The sequence below is a fragment of the Pantherophis guttatus genome, chromosome 1, assembly GCF_059756535.1.
Source record: "Pantherophis guttatus breed Tessera chromosome 1, ASM5975653v1, whole genome shotgun sequence".
NCBI lineage: Eukaryota > Metazoa > Chordata > Lepidosauria > Squamata > Colubridae > Pantherophis > Pantherophis guttatus.
In genome coordinates, this window is record NC_142063.1 from 269,715,458 (window position 1) to 269,734,070 (window position 18,613).

General features: G+C 38.5%; 1 protein-coding gene across 16 annotated transcripts in view; it reads left to right on the forward strand.

Annotated features, from left to right (window-relative positions):
- The window catches only part of MAP3K4 (mitogen-activated protein kinase kinase kinase 4), a 94,615-nt gene that overhangs the window by 20,759 nt on the left and 55,243 nt on the right, over positions 1 to 18,613 (forward strand). For 6 of the 16 annotated variants that reach the window (XM_034428515.3, XM_034428517.3, XM_034428521.3 and 3 more), the window contains exon 1: positions 2,210 to 2,970. The exons of 8 other annotated variants lie outside the window; for them this stretch is intronic. In XM_034428515.3, the coding sequence (XP_034284406.2) occupies positions 2,897 to 2,970 (74 nt within the window). In that variant the 5' untranslated portion in view covers positions 2,210 to 2,896. Of the gene's footprint in view, positions 1 to 2,209; positions 2,971 to 18,613 lie in introns of those variants that run through there. 2 more of the 16 variants (XM_087887727.1, XM_087887744.1) reach the window with 2 other exon arrangements.

The following is an 18,613-nucleotide window of genomic DNA, read 5'->3' on the forward strand; positions in this document are numbered from 1 at the left end:
AATCCCTGGATAAAACTTCTGATCAATGGTTTTACTAGCAAAGAATAACTTTGGTCTTTAGAGTCTTTTTAGTTTTACAACTTTGTATCCACCTTTCACTTTCAGTATGTTTAATGACATTTTGTCCTCAGCTGAACTTCCTGTATTTTAGAGTAACTCACCTATGGGTATTTGGCATTTCCTCTCCAAGACTGAGCAGCTATGGGGTCCCTTCTGGGAGTGATAGTAAATCTTAATCCTTTGATTTTAGCATTAACTGGAAACAGCTTCTGATCTAATAATTCGTTTAATGAGCCATTACCCTGGTAGGGTATTCACAATGGTTTATACAAAAATAATTATGAGTTCCTACAATAGGAACTTCTTTCCCTGCCTTTTGAAATGTCTGCAGCTACCCTTCAGGAAAACAGGAAGCTCCTTATACCAATGGATTTTAGTAAACCATAATGTGGCTTGGACAGTTATAGCTAAGCATGTTGCATGATCCCATCTATTGTGGTTTGGTTATTGGCTTAGTAGTTATGAACTAAGCTATTCTCTTGTTCAATGAATTATGATTAAAACAAACTATGTCTTTGTATGCTGTATAGATTAATGATGTATGTATTCAGTATAACCAACACGAGCAGGCATAATTTTGCAGGGATGCAGGCTAAAGTTGCTCTTATTCTCCCCAATCCTTCTTGCAAATGATATATTTGAGAATCTGATTATAGTAGTAGATTTGTATACGCTTAGACAGAAAGTGTATATCCACATTTTGTTTGTTTGTTTCAGGTTTATTTTTATTTATATGAACATTCAATCCTTGCTCTGCAATAAGGATGAAAGGATGAAAGCTTCCATTAGTTTGACATTTGTAATGTAAAATGAAAGTAATAAAAATAATCATAACCACATTGATGTAAATAAAGAGGCAGTCATGCTTCTTTTACAAAAGGTTTGTGAATTACTTTATTCTATTGTCTATAAAAAGGGACACTTTTTTCATTTAAAAGATGATCTATGATCACATTAAACCAAATGTCAATCTAAACTGATAGAAACATGCCATAGGTAAGTAAGGTTTTTTTTAAAAAGCCCAAACTTGTAGAAATTGAGATTACAAGGCAATATCCTTAAAGGTGAGATAAGTACAAGGCAATATCCTTAAAGGTAATATCCAATCAAATGCAATAGCAATAGCACTTAGACTTATATACTGCTTCATAGTGCTTTTACGGCCCTCTAAGTGGTTTACAGAGTCAGCCTCTTGCAAAAAGGCATTTGATTGGATCATATTAGAGAGCCAATTTAGTGTAGTGTTTTGGCATTGGATTAGAAGTAGAGGCTCAGGTTCTAGTTTAAACTCAGTTACAGGCACTCATTGGGTGACTTTTGGCCAGCCTACCTCATAAGATTGCAGTTGTGGAATAAAATGGACACAGCCTTTCCCTACCTTGATTTAAAATATAAAAATAATTGAGGTGGGATAAAAAGTCTTTTTAAAAAATGCATCAGTAACATTTACTAAGAGGTATTCCTTTGCATAAAAACAAAAATCTTACATTTCACTGTTTCACCATTATATCAAAGGTGTTAATCATGTTTGCACCCCACTTTTGTTTATAGTTTACACTTCTGTTTACAGAAAAGGGCCTTTAAAAGAAGCAAGGATTAAAAAACCTGATTGTATGCTCATTCTAAGGATTGCATGATTTCATTAGTGTACATCTTCAGGCCAATACTTTGGGTGTTACTGTGCATAAATAGATTTTTAATCTCTGTTGGACTATATATGCACTTTACTTTTTCTCAGTCTGGTTAGTGTCTGCAAATACTATGATTTTCAAATCTGGGGCCAAGATTGGGTTTACAGTTCCAATACATTTGAAGGACATCAGGTTGGGAAAGTGCAATAACTCCTGTAGTAACAGGATAATTTTTCATGATCACCAAAGGTAACTAGGGGCTGTTTTGCTTGTTCAATATAAATTTTATACTTTTTAGGTATAAAAAAAGCCATTTATTTTTTTTTTAAACATCAAACGGTACTTTAGACCCCATAATCCAACGGGATAAATCATAAGACATAGATTATTCTATGTAATATTGAGCGGCGTTTTTCGTGCTTACCCTAAAAAGAAAATCCCACTGCGTGCAAGCAGGTAACTTATCCAGCGGTATCAATGAGTAAGCCTTGCTGAGGTCAGTGACGCTGCCTCCGAGTAAATGAGGCAAGCATTGATTTGCAAGGATATGACGCTTACCTGTTTTTTTTTCTCCCCCACTGCTGTCCGCCAATAAATGAATAAGTAAAATCCCCGTCTCCCGTCTATGCCGCTTATTCTACTTTTAGCTTTACCTGGCTCTCCTTATCCCTGAGATAAGGAAAGCCATCCCGGACAGGAGCCCAGCCACCAAGCAGCACGCGGCTGCAAGAGCAATCCTTCAGTAGGCATTGCGCACGGCGGGGCTGCAATCCGGGATTTGCAAAAGGAAGGAATTCCGAGCGGAGTGGAGAGGTCCGGTCCTCCTCCTCCTCCTAGACGCGCACCGCAGCGTCTCCACTCCTGCATGGGACGTTCCTTTCCTCTTCCTTCCGGGTGGCGTCCCGTTCCACTTGCCGCTCCGAGGAGCGAATGAGAGCGCCTGTGGAGGGCTTTGTCCCTAGACGCTCTCCGTACGAGCGATGCTCCCGGCTTCGCTCCTCTTGGAGCCTCTTTCCAAGATGGCGGCTGCACGGCCAGCTCGGCGCGGTTGGGTCTCTGCAGCCGGGTCGTGAGTGAGCGAGTGAGTGACATCGCTTCTTTCTGTCGGTCGGCTGCCCCCCCCCCTCCCGCGCTCCTTCGCTCTGGTCGCCAGGCCGGGCTGCGGAAGAGCTCCTGCGGGTTGCCATGCCTGCCCTGGTGCACGCATGAAAGACGCCGCCGCCGCCTCCGTCAGAGCCATGGAGGAGCCAAAGCCGGAGTGCAGCTGCTCGGCAAGCAGGTCAGACTCCGACGGGGCTGCCAAAAATTAATGCATTAGCAAGAGAGAAAGTTGCTCGGTTTTTCTCCCCTCCTCCCTTTTCCTACAGCTGCCTCGCCTGCCTTTTCACTAACTTTTTCTTTCTGTAGCTTCCGCCTGCCTTGCTGCTTCTGCAAGAGGGGTTGCTTTTTTTTCTTTTTTCTTTTTTTGATGCTCTTTTTGGTTAAGTAGACTAACCGTTTTGCCAACCCAAAAGCACCCTGTTACCATTGCTCTGCGCTCAGCCGAGCTCACACGGTTGCTGTGAGTCGGTTTTTGTAGAACGCAAAATCTTATTTTTGCCTTTGCAGAACAGGAATTCCAAAAATAGGCAGTTACTTATTACCCACTTGCAACGAATGTTGGCTGTATGCATTGAAATGCATTGAAACCAGTACTTTTACCTCCCCCGGAAGATCTTTTCCAGGCTCGTTTTTGCATTATTCATAATGGTAAATAACATTTCAACATGCCACAGCTCCATCCTGTGCGAGCTTATTCAGAAGTTCAATGGGTCATAGTCTAAAAAGGCAGCGTGCAACAGATCAGGGGTGTAGTTCTTGTTCTCTTTTAGCATGAAAATCCCTCAATCTCTCCACTACTATTTCTTTACAAGGGAAAATTCTGAAGCCAATGTATTTTCTAGTGGTGGTTGCAGGCGTGCTGCAACAGGGATAATTGCACTAAGGGAAGGGGGTGCAGGTTTCCTTTTAAAACTGTGGTGTGTTGCAGTATAGATTGCATAAATGCATTTAAATGAATTCTTCAGCCCTAAAATGCTACTGAAGAAATAGATTCAGATGTGAACATTTGGACAAAGAGGAAAAAGGCCATTATTTTGAAATTTATTTCATTGATGCAATAAATTGAATGCTTATGTTACAAAAACTCAAGTATACTAAATTTGTTAATCAGAGCTAGTATAGTGCTTTGTAAATAAGTTTACATTCAAATTTTTATGAATTTTATCTGTTGTTCTCCAGGTTAACTAATTTCCCACTCTTCATATCTTTTGTTCATATGCCTCTGTAATGCCGTTTTCACTAAATATTGCAGTAGCAGAACGATACTTCGGATTTTCTGTCAAGTACAGTTCTAATTTCAAGTGCAAATAACTAGTTAATTCCCCCACCAAGTTTCAACAGGCAGGAAAAAAAATACATAAAAGGTAGTTGGAAAAAAAGCATTTTTTTCTGCTTCTTTTTAAAGCAGGGTGTTGGAAATGCAGTCTCAAGGATATTCAGAAAATGACTTTCAAATTGTGTGTTTAACTGGTGATTATTTGGAAAGAAAAGAAGTCTAGTCTCAAGAACTGGATTGGTGGAAAGTGAATCTGCTCTTCTGTTTTCAATGTCTGCTCTTCTAATTTGGATTCTTACACCAATTTATCACTATATCAATCTATCACTATAGAAAGGATATGTTTGCAATTCAGGTTACTGATTTCACCTGAACTCCCTGTTTCCTGAAAATGTGCAGTGCTTCGTTGTTTATAACTTTCTTTATAGTTCCAGATTTTCTGTAAGAAAATATTAACCAATTCTTATTTTATTCTGTGCACAACCATGTATGTAATGATTAAGGATAGGAATAGTGTCTTGTCATAGGCAGCTCAGGGAACTTTAATGACGAGAGACAAATTAAACATGTATCTGAAGTATTTAATCTTAGAATCAGTTAACTCTATCAAATATGATCTGAAATTGATAAGATAACCTTTTGTTACATTGCAAACCAGAACTTCAGTAACATTAAGATACATATTATGGATTGCTTGAAACTACCGTTTTCTGGAATTTGATTGTGAACTCCATGTGATCATTTCTTTGCACTGTACTGCATTGCATAACTAATGTATATTAGTGGGAATTGGTCTTGGGAAGTGAGAATGAAAATTATTTCATGGCTCTGATATTTTCAGATTTCCAGCTGACAGTCAAAGTGCTACATTAATCTTCGTAATTCCCAAGCAATTATTTTTCTCACTTGGATAACATCCTGTTGATTCATGTTACTCCTCACCAGCAGGTACTCAGGAAATGCCTTCTTTTAAGAATCCAGCATTGTACACTTGTCAGTACAGGATGGATTATAAAATAAGTAAAATTTTGACAAAAGAAAGTAAGGTGAACCCTTGTATGTATGACTTACCTTTGTACCCCTTCCTCAAGAAGCCAGGTGACTGAACATACAGCTCCATAGGAGTTTGGAAGAAATAGATTATCTGAACCCATTTCAGTTGGATTTCAGATTAGGGTATCTTTCAAACATAGCATCAGTCCTGTTTGCTGATATCCTTTCAGCTGGGATGAGGATGATGCATTTTTCATGGCTCCCTGATTTCTTAGTGGTTTTTGATACCATGAATTGTAGTACCCTTCTGGACTGTCCAAGTGGAAGGGGTGTGGGGAGGGTCTCTTGCGCCAGAAAGTATGTGTTCATAATCCCTTTGATTAAACAGTAAACATTTATCTGGACCCAGGAAACATTCTTTTTCTATCACAGCATCTGCCCTCTGGAACTGCAATACCCCCCCCCCAATTTACCTGAATTCCACCTTGATGTTCAAGAGATCTTTGAAAACCTGGCTGTTTTCCCAGACCTTGGGTTAGTGTGGATTTTGGAATAAGGATTTTGTCTGAGGAACTGTTTTTTTTTTCTTGATTCACATGGCTTGTGTTCTTTTTGTTTTATTGCTGCATTGCTTTTTAATGTTTGCAAACCACATAAAGTCATTTGGAGTTAGGCAGTTTAATGCTAGCTCAGTCATGGTGTCCTCCTTTATCAAGTGCTGAAAAGGAAGCAGTTTCTTTTTTCTGATAGATTGGATCTACTTAGCCTGTTGCTGCTGAAGTTTCTGGTGTTGTTGAGTGATTGAAAGTGATGCAAATATTTAAACTGTCGGGAATAATACGATAGGTTGTTTTCAGACCTACCTTCCTATGAAGGAAGGAAATTTTGTTGTGGCAAAGTTTCACAAACCTATGAGAAAGAATGCTTAATGCATGCCCAACACTGCATGCAGTCCAATAAATCCATATGTGGAGATTCCCTGAACCTCTCCCCCAGTTCTCTGCAAATTGTAATCTCTATCATGATTGTAAAAACAAATCAGCTACATAAGGAATGACAATGTTAACTGTAATCAGTTAATTTAATTTCATTCCATTTGAATAGAAATTAAATTGTATTAATTTATTACCCTTGTTCCATTCATCTTTTTTTGTCTTAACTCTTTATCATGTTTTGATTTAACCCTCACCCCAAGCACAGTACAGAGGAATTTGCATATCCTTATTTTATGGCTGTGCTTTTATTTTTATTAATCACAGAATGGGAATTAAAAATAGGTAGAAGAGAGATAGCTATAGGTTTTTCCAGGGTAGATTTGATTTAAATCAAGTTGATTTAAATCACAATTTAAATCATGATTTAAATCACTAGTAAAAAGGCTTGATTTAAATCAACTCGATTTAAATCATAATTTTTAAAGAGCAACTGTCATCTCTGCTACTCCTTTGACCCACTGTTGACTCACCGATAGTCCCAGTGTTGCAGAATATACAGCCTCATGCTACATAACTAAGCTCCATTTCGTGCTGAATAAACTAAATTATTTATGTATCTTAAATAGAAAACTATCTTACGATAGATGTTTACCCCCAAAGTTTTTTATTAAAATAAATTCGATAAAAATCAAAAAAATCCGATTTAAATCAAAAAAATCTGCTTTTTTTGATGTTTTTTTAAAAAAAATCATTGATTTTTATCCACCCTGGGTTTTTCAGACCTAATCTTCAGCGGCAGTGGCATTGTTTATTTTGCTTGGGTTTAGCTTTGGAAGGGGCACTTTAGAATATTTGTGAGTACAAATATAGCACCTGGCTGCACCTTGTTAAAGGAGACTTCTCTGTTTCAAGAATTTCACAGCAGCACAGTCCTGTAGACAGTCTATTTCAGTGAGTCACAGATGAGTGCTATGGTCATGATTCTGCACATGCTGAAGCATTACACATCCCTATTAGATAGTCCTATCTTGCATATTGTGCTTCAGAAACAAATTTCACTGAAATACTCTTAATTAATAGCACAGAGAATCGCAGCTTTAGTGAGGTGAATGAAGTAGGACAGTATTTTTATATAAAAATCTATATAGTATTAGATCATTTTGCAGACTTTTGCTGAACCAATCAAAGGATTCTTATTTTCCATGTAGGTCTGGCAAGTTATTCTGAGAAACACATAAGCTTGTGAAAAGCCCTTAAGAGAACGTGATGGCAACACGACAAAATTCAAAAATTAATGTCTATTGACGTATTTTCTCACAATATGGATGGGCCACAATTATCATGGCCAGGAGCCATTGATAAACCTCTGTGAACTAAATTCAGCTTATGACATACTTTGTGTGCCAGTAATTTCCATAGATTAATCATGCAGTTGTTGTGTGAAGAAGTGTTCTTTGTCCATGACTATTGTACATCAGTTGGATAGGATGATTCAGGGCTCTAATATTAGTTCACCTGGTCCACAAAAGATTTGTGCAACAGTGCTTACAGTATACTTTTTCAGAGAAGCTGGCTGGTAAGAGAGCAAGATGCTATTGCTTAGTAACTTCCTAGTAGTTACTCAATGATTATTTTGCAGATGAGAAAGGCTAGTTTTGGAAAACGATTTCATGTTTCTCAGCTCTTTTAGTTCCTAAACATTTGGATCCTGATCAATCATGAAACTATAATTGATGGTTGTGTAACTACAAATTGGGAATGTAAATGTATGGGTATTTAGTCTTATATAATAATACAAAAAATATGTAGCGAAATAATGATCATCTTGCATACAAGGCGATTTGTTTTCATGGTGGATAATACTGTCACAAATTATGGAGAAACTTTTGAATTATTTATTTATTTATTATTTATTTATTTGGTTGGTTGGTTGGTTGGTTGGTTGGTTGGTTGGTTGGTTTATATTATCACCCACCTTATGTACTATAAATCTGGGTTGCTCACAAAAAAGACAATAGAACCAGTATCAAAAGTTCCTGGCACCCTGAAAACAAATACTCCTCCATACAACAGCATTTAATTTGATTGGGATCCATCCTCACCCTAACCCTATAGTTGGGGAAGAGTGAGCCTGCTCTTCAAGCTTTCTGGAAGGCTAGGAGGGGAGGTGGCCTGCAGGAACTCACTGTGGAAGATTTTCTACAGAATTGAGGCTGCTATAGAGGAGATATACTTCCTAAGTCCTCCCAAATGTCATTTAAGGTAATGAACCTAGAATGTTTCTATCCCATCTGATGTGGTAAACGAGTAGATACTCTCAGGGAGAGGCAGTCCAGCAAATACTTTGGCCCTGTGTCATTCAGGCTTTTAAAGTTGATAAGCAGCACCTTGAATTGTAGCTGGAAAGAAACTGGAAGCCCATGCAGCTCACACAACAGCAGCAGCATAGTATGAGTGAACCATGAGTGCCCGCCCATAAGTGTGCCTACCACTGCATTCTGGACCCACTTTAACTTCCAGATCGACTTCAAGAGCATCCCATATACAGCACATTGCAATAATCCAAATGGGAAGTAACCAGTGCATGACTGGCTATGAACAAGGTTTCCTAATCTAGGAAATGGCACAGTTGGCACAAAAGATTGATTCTATGCAACGACTCCCTTAGCCATTGCTGCCACCTGTTCTTCAAACTTACAATACGAGTCCCGGAGGGTCCCCAAATTATACAAGCTCTGTTCAGGAAAGTGCCACTCTATCAAGACTCAAAGATGACCCCTTATTAGATCTGAGGCAGCAAAAACCTACAGTCTGTCATGATCAGACATTAAAGGGTCCTCTCCATCCAGACCCTCTCACAGCCTCCAGCTATTGGGACAATATTTGGTTGGTTGGCCAGAAGTGCAGATGGGTAATCTCATCATACTGAAGGTACTGCACCAAATGTCATTGAATGACCTTCCACAGTGGTCTCATGTAGATATTAAAGAGAAATCTAAGCCCCGAGGCACACCACATCATAAGGGTCTAGGACCAATGTAAGTTGTGAAAGAGGTGGGCTTTATTCTGAATTAGCCTGGCGTTAAGTAGTAACAACTGGAGTTTAAAGCAGCCCAAATAGAAGGTCTTTAGGATGAGCATAGGTGGTTGGAATACAGTACTGGTCTTAAACACTGTCTCTTGCTATTCCTCCTCATGACCATCTCTGGAATATCTACACATCTTCCCACTGTCAAGCCTAAGGGGCATATCCAATCCAAGAGAAGGGGCACTAGTCGATACGCTCCTTCTTGTTGGGTGGAGATAGCATCCAGGAATGGGTTGTCCTCATCTGTTCAGTTGATTGGACTAAGTCTGTCAAAGTTGTAATGCCACGCCTCTGTTGCTAGGGCTTCCCAGCTTTTGAAGTGGGAAGATGAAGTGACAGACTTGACATGTCGTTATCGCAGTCATTCTTGGTGACCGATGACCAGACAGCTTTCAGGGTGGGGCTAGATGCTATCTCCACCCAACGAGAAGGAGCATATCAGGTAAGACCAATGCCCCTTCTCCATAGTGGTGGAGATAGCATCCAGGAATGGAACATACCAAAGCTGGCTGTCCTCATGGGTGGGCTACAGTCTGGTCAGGGGTCTCTCTCTCGGTATGTACACATTGAAGGACTCGGTGACCGAATACTGCCTCCGCCGTGGCAAATATGTCCAATTTATAATGCTTAACAAATGGAGAAGGGGAAGACTAAGTGGCCGCTCCGCAGACTTCCTCTAGAGAGGCCCGTGTTGCCCACGCCGCCATTGTAGCTACACTCCGGGTTGAGTGCACTGTCACTTGTGTGGGTCTAGGCAGGGACTGCAGCTCATACACCTTGGTGATGGTTAGTCGAAGCCACTGACCCACTGTGGAAGGTGTGACCTTGTTACCTAAGGAAACTGGTTGGAAGGAAATAAACAGTGCTTCTGTTTTCCTCAGGTTGGCAGTCCTCTTAACATAGATGTGGAGGACCCTCCTCAAATCTAAGGTGTGCCACTTCTTTACCAAGGGGAGGGCAGGGTTAGGGCAGAAGTTGAGTAAGTTGGGTAACAGAATACAGCAAAGACCTAATTACCAGCACTTCTCTAAACTGTTCAGCACCTACTCCACCAAACCCTATTCCACTCCACTTCAAGCAAAATATTTGATTGCGGGGGGGGGGAGCCTAAACTATGTGGATGGAAACCATGGCAATGGACTCAAGGGTTTTTTGTTCTTTTTTTTTTGTATAAAATTATTTTTCGTATGTTTTCTATTAGTTGTGTGATTTGGATATGGGTGGTTTAGCAACAACGTGTTGAACTGAATAGGCATTTGATTTGACCTTATAAGATACTGTTCTAGTATTTAAAAGAACTGTATTTAAAATGATATTTTCAATGCGTATTAATAATCTGCTTTAGAAGTTAAGTATTTTCTGTATTATGTTTGGACATTGTTTTTCCAAGAAGACATTAGTGACAGTTGGGATGTTTGTATAGTTATAGTTTAGGCCAGATATTTCTGAAAAATTCACGAATATTCATATTCCAAAACGATTACTAGCATTCTTCTTGACTGTCCAAAATGTACTTATCTGTGACGTTAGTAAATGAAATATTTTCTAGCATTCTCAAACATAAACTCTTCAATATTATATCCATATTCTAATATGTATACATTTAGAATGTCTGGTGAGTTTCATATAATTTGTGAAACAAGTTTTAAAGTTGGATAAAATACATTCATAAATTAGAATGATGGAGCATAATTTATTATGTCCATTAAATAGTAGACTGAAAATTTTAATAGCTTTGGAAGTTGACCTTTAGAATTTACATACTGCATTTCCCTGAAAATAAGACTGAGTCTTATATTAATTTTTGCTCCAAAAGACGCATCAGGGCTTATTTTCTGGTTAGGTCTTATTTTGGGGGAAATATGGTATTAAATGCACCCATCTGGCTGACAATCTTAACTGGGGCTTATTTTGGGGGTAGGGCTTATATTATAAGCATCCTGAAAAATGCTAGGGCTTATTTTCCATTTGGGTCTTATTTTCAGGGAAACAGGGTATTTAAATGTATATAATTAAAGGTTGTCAAATGCTTTACAGTTTGAGTTTTTATTAAAAATATCTCAATGCATCCCCCTCCTCCTTGTCTTCAGTGTCTCATTGTTACTTATATCCTTACACAACAAGTTCACTGTTGGCATTAGCCCATTAAATAAGACATTGAACTCATCCAGTTTCTGTTCATTCCTTCTGGACTGCTTTTCTGAAGCAGTAGCCAAAGAAACGGCTGTCATCCTAATGCTCCAGAGAAGGAATGGGGGTGTAGGAGGCTTGGTGGTTTGGTTTTGCATGCTCAAAATATTTTGGATGTCCTGATCATAAAGCTTAACTGCTAGGATGATTTCCACCCACTTCTTCATGTTATTCAAGTCAGAAGGTGACGTCCCTTAGTTACCACAGCACAAATGTTGCAGTAATAAAAAATATGGAAGTCTCTCATCCAGGTCCTGCCAGTAACACAAAGATAGCCTATTTTGACCATTTATTTATATGGCTGGATACATCTCAAAAAGATCACAGAGAGAAAAAAAAGAATGGGGCATCTGATGCTCAATATATAAGTGTATTTTTCATTATATCTGAACTCACTGATAAAGCTGGCACCTTGTGTCTGCACCAGGTGTTTTCAGTTCTACAATTAGATTGCATAAATGTTTATAGAAGTGTTAAAGATGGCTTTTTGCAACACCTTGTGTCCTGTTCCTTGTTCTGCTGGGTGAGTGCTTACGTGGGTTTAGTACTTGGTTAATGAACAGTTTTAAGAGCATATTATTTATTATTTTCAGTGTGTACAGGGAGGATTAGAGTTAAGTTTACATTTATAAATATTAAACTAGAACAGTATCGCCTTTACATTTTGAACTTAAATACAGAATGCTGTTTGAGCATTACATAATTTAGAATATTTCTTTTAAGTAATTTTTAGTAGATGTTCTAACATTTCTTATTAGTTCCTGCTATACTTACCTGAAATAATGATAGGTTTAACACTTTTACTACGACCAAATATCATGGGGTTTATTCATCACAAATTTTATTTATTGTAAAGTTATTGATTACTAATCTACTTCACATGTAGAAGTACTCAAAGGAAAGATATAGATATGATAAATAAAATATGTGCACAGATATTAGCCAAGCATGTTCAATAGGAATATATATTCAGAATAATGTCATATGTAATACCACTTTATTATACTGGTAATTATATTAACTGATAATATTAAATATTGTCAGGGACTATTTAGATATAAAAGCTTTACTGTTTACAGATTTGTATGATATAGGTGTTGAGAGTTCTGTGTGTTAGACTTCAGCTTCATTGACATCAGTACTTTTTACACATTGTTTTCAAGTGTTATATTTTTATTTTCTAATTTTCAGTTAATAAATATTTGGTCATATGCATATGCAATAAAGAAAGAAAGAAATATGATCTCAAAACATCAAAACATTTTTATTCCAGCAGGCCGGCCTGGCCTAACCTCCCTTTTAAATTGTTTTTAAAAATTTTTTAAATTTTTAAATTTTAAATTTGTCTTATGAATTTGGGGTGTTTTAAATTTTGTTTTCCGGGCCAATTATTTAATTGTATTTTAATGGTTTTTTAACATTTGTATTATATGTATTTTATTTGGCTGTTCACCGCCCTGAGTCCTTCGGGAGTAGGGCGGTATATAAATTCAATAAATCATCATCATCATCATCATCATCATCATCATCATCATCATCATCATCATCTTAAACCATCTTTAAATTGTAATATAGAAAATCAGGATATAAATAGTATTTGTTTATAATTTATTTGGCTTATGTACAGTTCTAGCCATACCTGACTATAAGTGGTCTATAGATCTACTACTACTACTGTAGTAATAGTTAAATAACTTTAAAAATATCTATAATAGTAAAATCCCAACACGGAATACTGATTTGCATGTATGGATTTGTTCTTAACCTAAGATTTGGTAAAAAGCTAGTTCTTGGGAGTTTTGTGAAACTTCAGGAGAATTGGAACCTGTCTGATGTCAGCAGATAGTCAGTCTGATAGGGGCAATGACCAAAAAAGGTCCAAATCCAAGATTTCAAATTCAGACACTTGCTAAGAGTTGGAATCTAGAAAGTGTCTTCTCTTATATATCTTAATCGCTTGCAAGTAGATTATCTAATACATACCCAGGTCTCAAACCATAAAAGTTTTTATAAGTGAGAACCAACACCTTAAATTGCACTAGCAAACATGCAACCACTTCAGCTCTTAAAGCAGATTCATGGACAGATTGTTTAGTGCTTACAACTGCTTGAGCTGATGCATTCTGGAGCATTTGGAATCACTAAAGTGGTCTTTAAAATAGTCCCGTGTAGCTGCCATTGCAGTAATCCAAACAGGAGGTGGTGACCAAGGTCTCCTGTTCCAGAGAAGATAGGCCTTACCCGTGTTCAGTCAGATTCAGATTTGCTGTTCATTTTTGCCCAGCAGCACTCTAGATGTCTCTCTTGTCAACCTTTTTGAATTCTTCAAGTAAACCAAGGAGAAACTGCAGGTTGAATAAAGAGGAGAGGCTACTTGGGTATCTTGCTGCCTTATTATTTCAAGCTTAGCAGAACTGCCAATCATGCTCCTGGAAAAATTTCCAGCACCCTATGAAAACCAAAGAGGTTCGTTAGGTATCTGAGGCAGACCAATCAAACAGGTCTTCCCTCCTTGCAGAGGCTTGTGACACCAGACTTATCATGGTTAGCTATGAAATGTCAAGTTGCCCAAGAAGGCAGCTGGAAATCCCCTAGCACCATTGATTTAGGGCAAGGGTGGGGAATTATGGCCCTTTTATGACTTGTGGACCTCAACACCTGCTGGCTCAGGAATTCTGGGAGTTGAAGTGCATAAGTCATACAAGGGCCATAGTACCCCAACTCTAGTTTAGGAAAACATTCTGCCAACATCAAGATGAAGTCTAACAGCTCAGCAAGGGACGATGTTGCATAGTCAGTTGCCACCCATCTCTTGCCCAAGGTTCATGACTAGTGCTAGACCTGAAACCCCAAAGACCACAGTTCTAATGGGCACAATACCCTATAGATGAAGTATAGTGAGTATAGCTCTTGTTAAGGTATTTAGAACTTATCTGATCTTGGAATTGATCTGAAAATTAAGCTTAATTTTAATTAGTATGCTCCATATTTGGCATCAATAATGGATGGCCATTATTCATCAATAATGAAAAGAATTAAGATAATTATTTTCCTGGAAAAGTAGTTCCATGGATTCCTTAAATTGGATTGCTTTAAAGATCCGAAGGACAATCATTCTGTCTTTGTGCACTGGAGTCTATTTTGCCCATGTGCAGTGTATGATCATTATTGTCTGTCCACTCCATGCTGTTGCCTAATAGGTATTTGCTTTACCTTAGTTGTTTTCATGTATGTTAATTAACAGTGTCAAAGCTGTTTATATTGTTATGTAACCTAGAAATATTGGCCTTTGTGGAATGTTTATTACGATTTGGTGACAGTACAATCTCTTGTCTCTGTTTAGGGGGATGTTTTGGGTGAATGGCAACAAATTTTATATTGAAGAGCAAGATTCTGAGATGAAATTAAAATTGTAAAAGTTGATTACATAGAATTGCATATACATTAAAATGACTTGTATACTTTGTAATCCATGACTGCTTGTATAAATTATATAAATAAAAATCACTGATAAACTTTTTGTATGAACTTGCAAAATATATGGAAGAAGAATGAATGGTCATATTTCTAGAATGTTTATTTCTTGTACTTTTAAACTTCTCAGCAGTAAGGTTCTCTGTACCTGATAATTTAGCCCCAATGCAATATGTTTTGTATTTAGGGTGTGTGTGTGTGGTTAATAGTAGAATCAGCATGTGCACCTTAGTTGCATTGCATGGATATGTATTTGCTTTAAATGTTCCTATATGAAATTCAGCAATTGCCACACAGAGAAGATAGTTTTCTTTAAAGGATCTCTTTTCCTTTGTACAGTTCATAAAAGCCCATTTCTAAATAAACAATTATATTAATCCAGTAAAATATGTTTCAATTAGTAAAATTTAAATTTATGTATTGAACTTTTATCATTTTATTGTGTTCATTTTGGACTTGTTTCATCTTATCTGACTTCCTGTATGTTTGAAGTTCACATAGCTAAATTACTTTCCCTTTCAAACAGAAACAGCCACCAGGTTTAGAAAGTAGTTGAAGTATATATGAATTATATACAATTGCAAAAACTCTAAGGGAAGGACCCAGAATAGTATAATCAATGCTAAATTAATTAGTGGGCATGGAATACTAATAAACTGCTAGAAGAGTTAAAAAAGAAAACTGGTTGGACATTGGCCACTCTTTTTCTATTTTTATTTCTATTGTGGCAGGCAGCACAGCTGATTGGCATGACAGACTCCTCTACATCAGTTTTCAGTTGCAGATCTACTTTCTTCCATCCATATTGCACTAATAATCTAGTAATCACAGCAGCTGGCAATATATAGCTGACTTGGGCAAGGTTAATAGTTGGATTTTTTAAACAGCGTGACATTCAGTTAGAATGTCCTTTAACAAAACATCCCAATAATGTGATTGCTGCTAAAAAGCTGTGCTATGAAATCCTCTCTTCTTGTCTTGTAAATAGTATTGGTTACTCTTCAGTGGACAATAGAAGTTCATGGTGTTAAAGATGACTCTACAGCATTAGTGAAACAAAGAGCAGTCTGCTCTGTCAGCTTTTAAGGAGTGTCACGAAGAGGCCTAGAGGGGTGAGGAACATCTGGTGGTGAAAGGGATTTGAGAAATGCACCCAGCGGTTCTGCTTCTCTCGGAAGTTGTATCTGATATTCTGCTTTGTGGATTATGAATGGATACAGCTGTAATTCCTTCCAATAGGATTTATAGTAGAGGGGGTGAGCAGTTGTTGCTCATGTAATATCTGAAGTTTTTGTGTTAAAAGAATTTGGGGGTAGAACATTGTTTCTTGTACTTTGCTTTTTTTGCAGAGTTATAGCTGCAAATCCTACCAGATCCTTTTCCCCCAGATCTGTTGACTCAAAATATTAAATATGTTCACAACAGAAGAAACGGAAACCAGTGAAAAACCATTTTCTGGTTTTACTGAAGAGCTGGTTCTTGCTTACAGAGGGGACCGTAATTGAAGATTGCCATTGCTAAGAAGCTCTTTTTTAGAGAACCTTCAAGGCCTTTTTTTTTAACCAAGAAAAATATTTTCCTGGTCATGCACCTCTGGTCACTAAAGAACTTGGAAACATTAAGACTTAAAAACAATGCTAAATTTCACTTTCCCCTCAGTATATTAAGTTCCATCTCAGGGTTTTTTTTTTTAGTTTGTGGACCTAACAGCAAGGACTTTCTTATTTTTATTACTTTGCAAAGTGGATCTGGATGTCTTTTGGCTGAAGCATGAGCATAAAGGTTTGAAATGAACAAATAGTTTTATAATGAAGTTCAAACTATGTTGAAAATCTATTAAGGACAATTTTTGTATTTATCAGTTTATAATTGTACTTGTTAGACAGAACTAAGAGTTCTGATGTTTTTGAGAACATGAAGAGTTTCCAGAAATGCTAAAGGCTTCAGTTTTTAAAATTGGTGATCTCAAAGGCTCAGAAATCTGTTAAATATTTAAGTAGCTTAAGGATTCTGTTTAGGACATAAATTTAGGACACTGTTCTTTTCCTCTTGGATTCAAGCAGAAAGTACTGTTAATGTACTCCATTTGCTTAGTGACTATTCAAAGTTACAATGGTGTTGAACAAGATGACTTATCCCTGATCTTCAAAATTGCAACTGTTAGCAACTGTTCAGCTAACAATTATAGTGGTCATAGCACCTCACACTTACATGATCACTATTTGTGACCTTCATTGCCAGCTTCTGACAATGGACAAGCAAGTAGAGGTTGTAAATGACACATGACATTGAGTCTTAATGACTCACACAACGAACCACAAATGAAACTGCTAGAACTGCCATTGTAAATTGATGCAGTCACATAATGTTGCATTCTCCTCCTTGGTGGAAATGACAGTCAGGCATGGGTAGACTCCATCTGTTAGCCAATCAGGACCAAGTCTGTAAATGTGTTAGGCCCCGCCCTTCCTTCTGCTCTCCAGTTTGTCGATTCGGTGTGCTTGGACAGTCGTGTCTCCTTTTTCTCTGCCTTGTTAGGCAATGTTTTTTTTTCAAATTTGAAAATTCAGTCATTTGAGATCGGATTGGAATTTCCAGCCTGAAGGACTTGTTTTGTCTGATTCCGCTGAAGGCCGCATGGCGATTTGGGACTGCTGGCTGGTAATCCAATAGGCAGCGTGCACAAGTTCGCTCCGCAGCGCTGGCCCGCACCGACCCCGCTTCTTCCTGACCATTGGAGGCTTTACTTGCAGGCGTTTTCGCTGCGTTTATAGCCATTGCTCAGCAGCAATTTGGCGCGAGGAGTTATTTACCGCGCTGGAGTGATCGCGTTTTCACCTGGGGTGAGCAATCTTTATTTGCCCTCACTTTCTTCTGCCAGCTGTGGTTCGGGACTGACCAGGGCACAATTTGAAGGCGCAGTGAGTAGCGGTTGGGGCTCCAACCGCATTAATCTGTAATTTGGAATGTTTCAAAATGGCGGATGCCAGATCTGCAAAGTCAAGCCGCATGGTGCCCTCTCGGGACTAGAAGATGCCATGATAGTGATCCGGGAGACGGGAACTCAGGGACCCAGCATCAATCCAAACGGGCCAAAGGGGTGGTTTCACAAGCTCATAAGGACGAACAGCGGCGTCATAGAGCTTTAGAGCGTGCTATTCAAAAAGCCCAACAAGAGGCATTACAGCAGGCCAGGTCTCTGGCCATAGCAGAGCCACACACACTCCCGGATTCCATTTCCCCAACACCTGATTGCCAAACTGCCCCTCAGCCACTTCACATGGCTTCACTATCTCCAGATCGTTTAAACCAGGGGTCCTCTCCTTCTTCAGCAGAGGCAGCCATTTTGTTTGCCACTTTATCTCCTGAAGGCCTTCCTCAGGCTTCTCCTGTACCAGTAGCCAGCCAAATTAATACTTTGCCTGATCAGCCTCAACTTTCTGATACACAGCCGCCTGTGATCACCCCTGCCTTGGCCTCCTTGATATCAGAAGCCATTCACTTAGGAATAGCCCAAGGTCTTCAACAGAGATCTGGGTCTGATGTGTCTGAATGTGTAAGTCAGGCCAGTCGTTCACATCCTGTGCATGATTCTGGAGAGCATCTTGAGAGGCCTGAGTCACCTGCTTCAGCCAGGCAGTTTCTCTGTCTGGAGAAGACATGCCTTTGGATCAGGAATGGTCTAATGATGAAGGCCTTGAGCCAGACCAACCTTCTTTTATAGGCCTTTTCAGGCCTCGAACTGTTTCGATCATTGCTATTTAAAGTTCTTATCTTCAACTAAAATGATGCCCCCGGACAGGAGTTGGCCTTGGCTGAGGCGGATCCATCTTCCTCTCTTATTTCTGAACAGATTGTTTGTGTT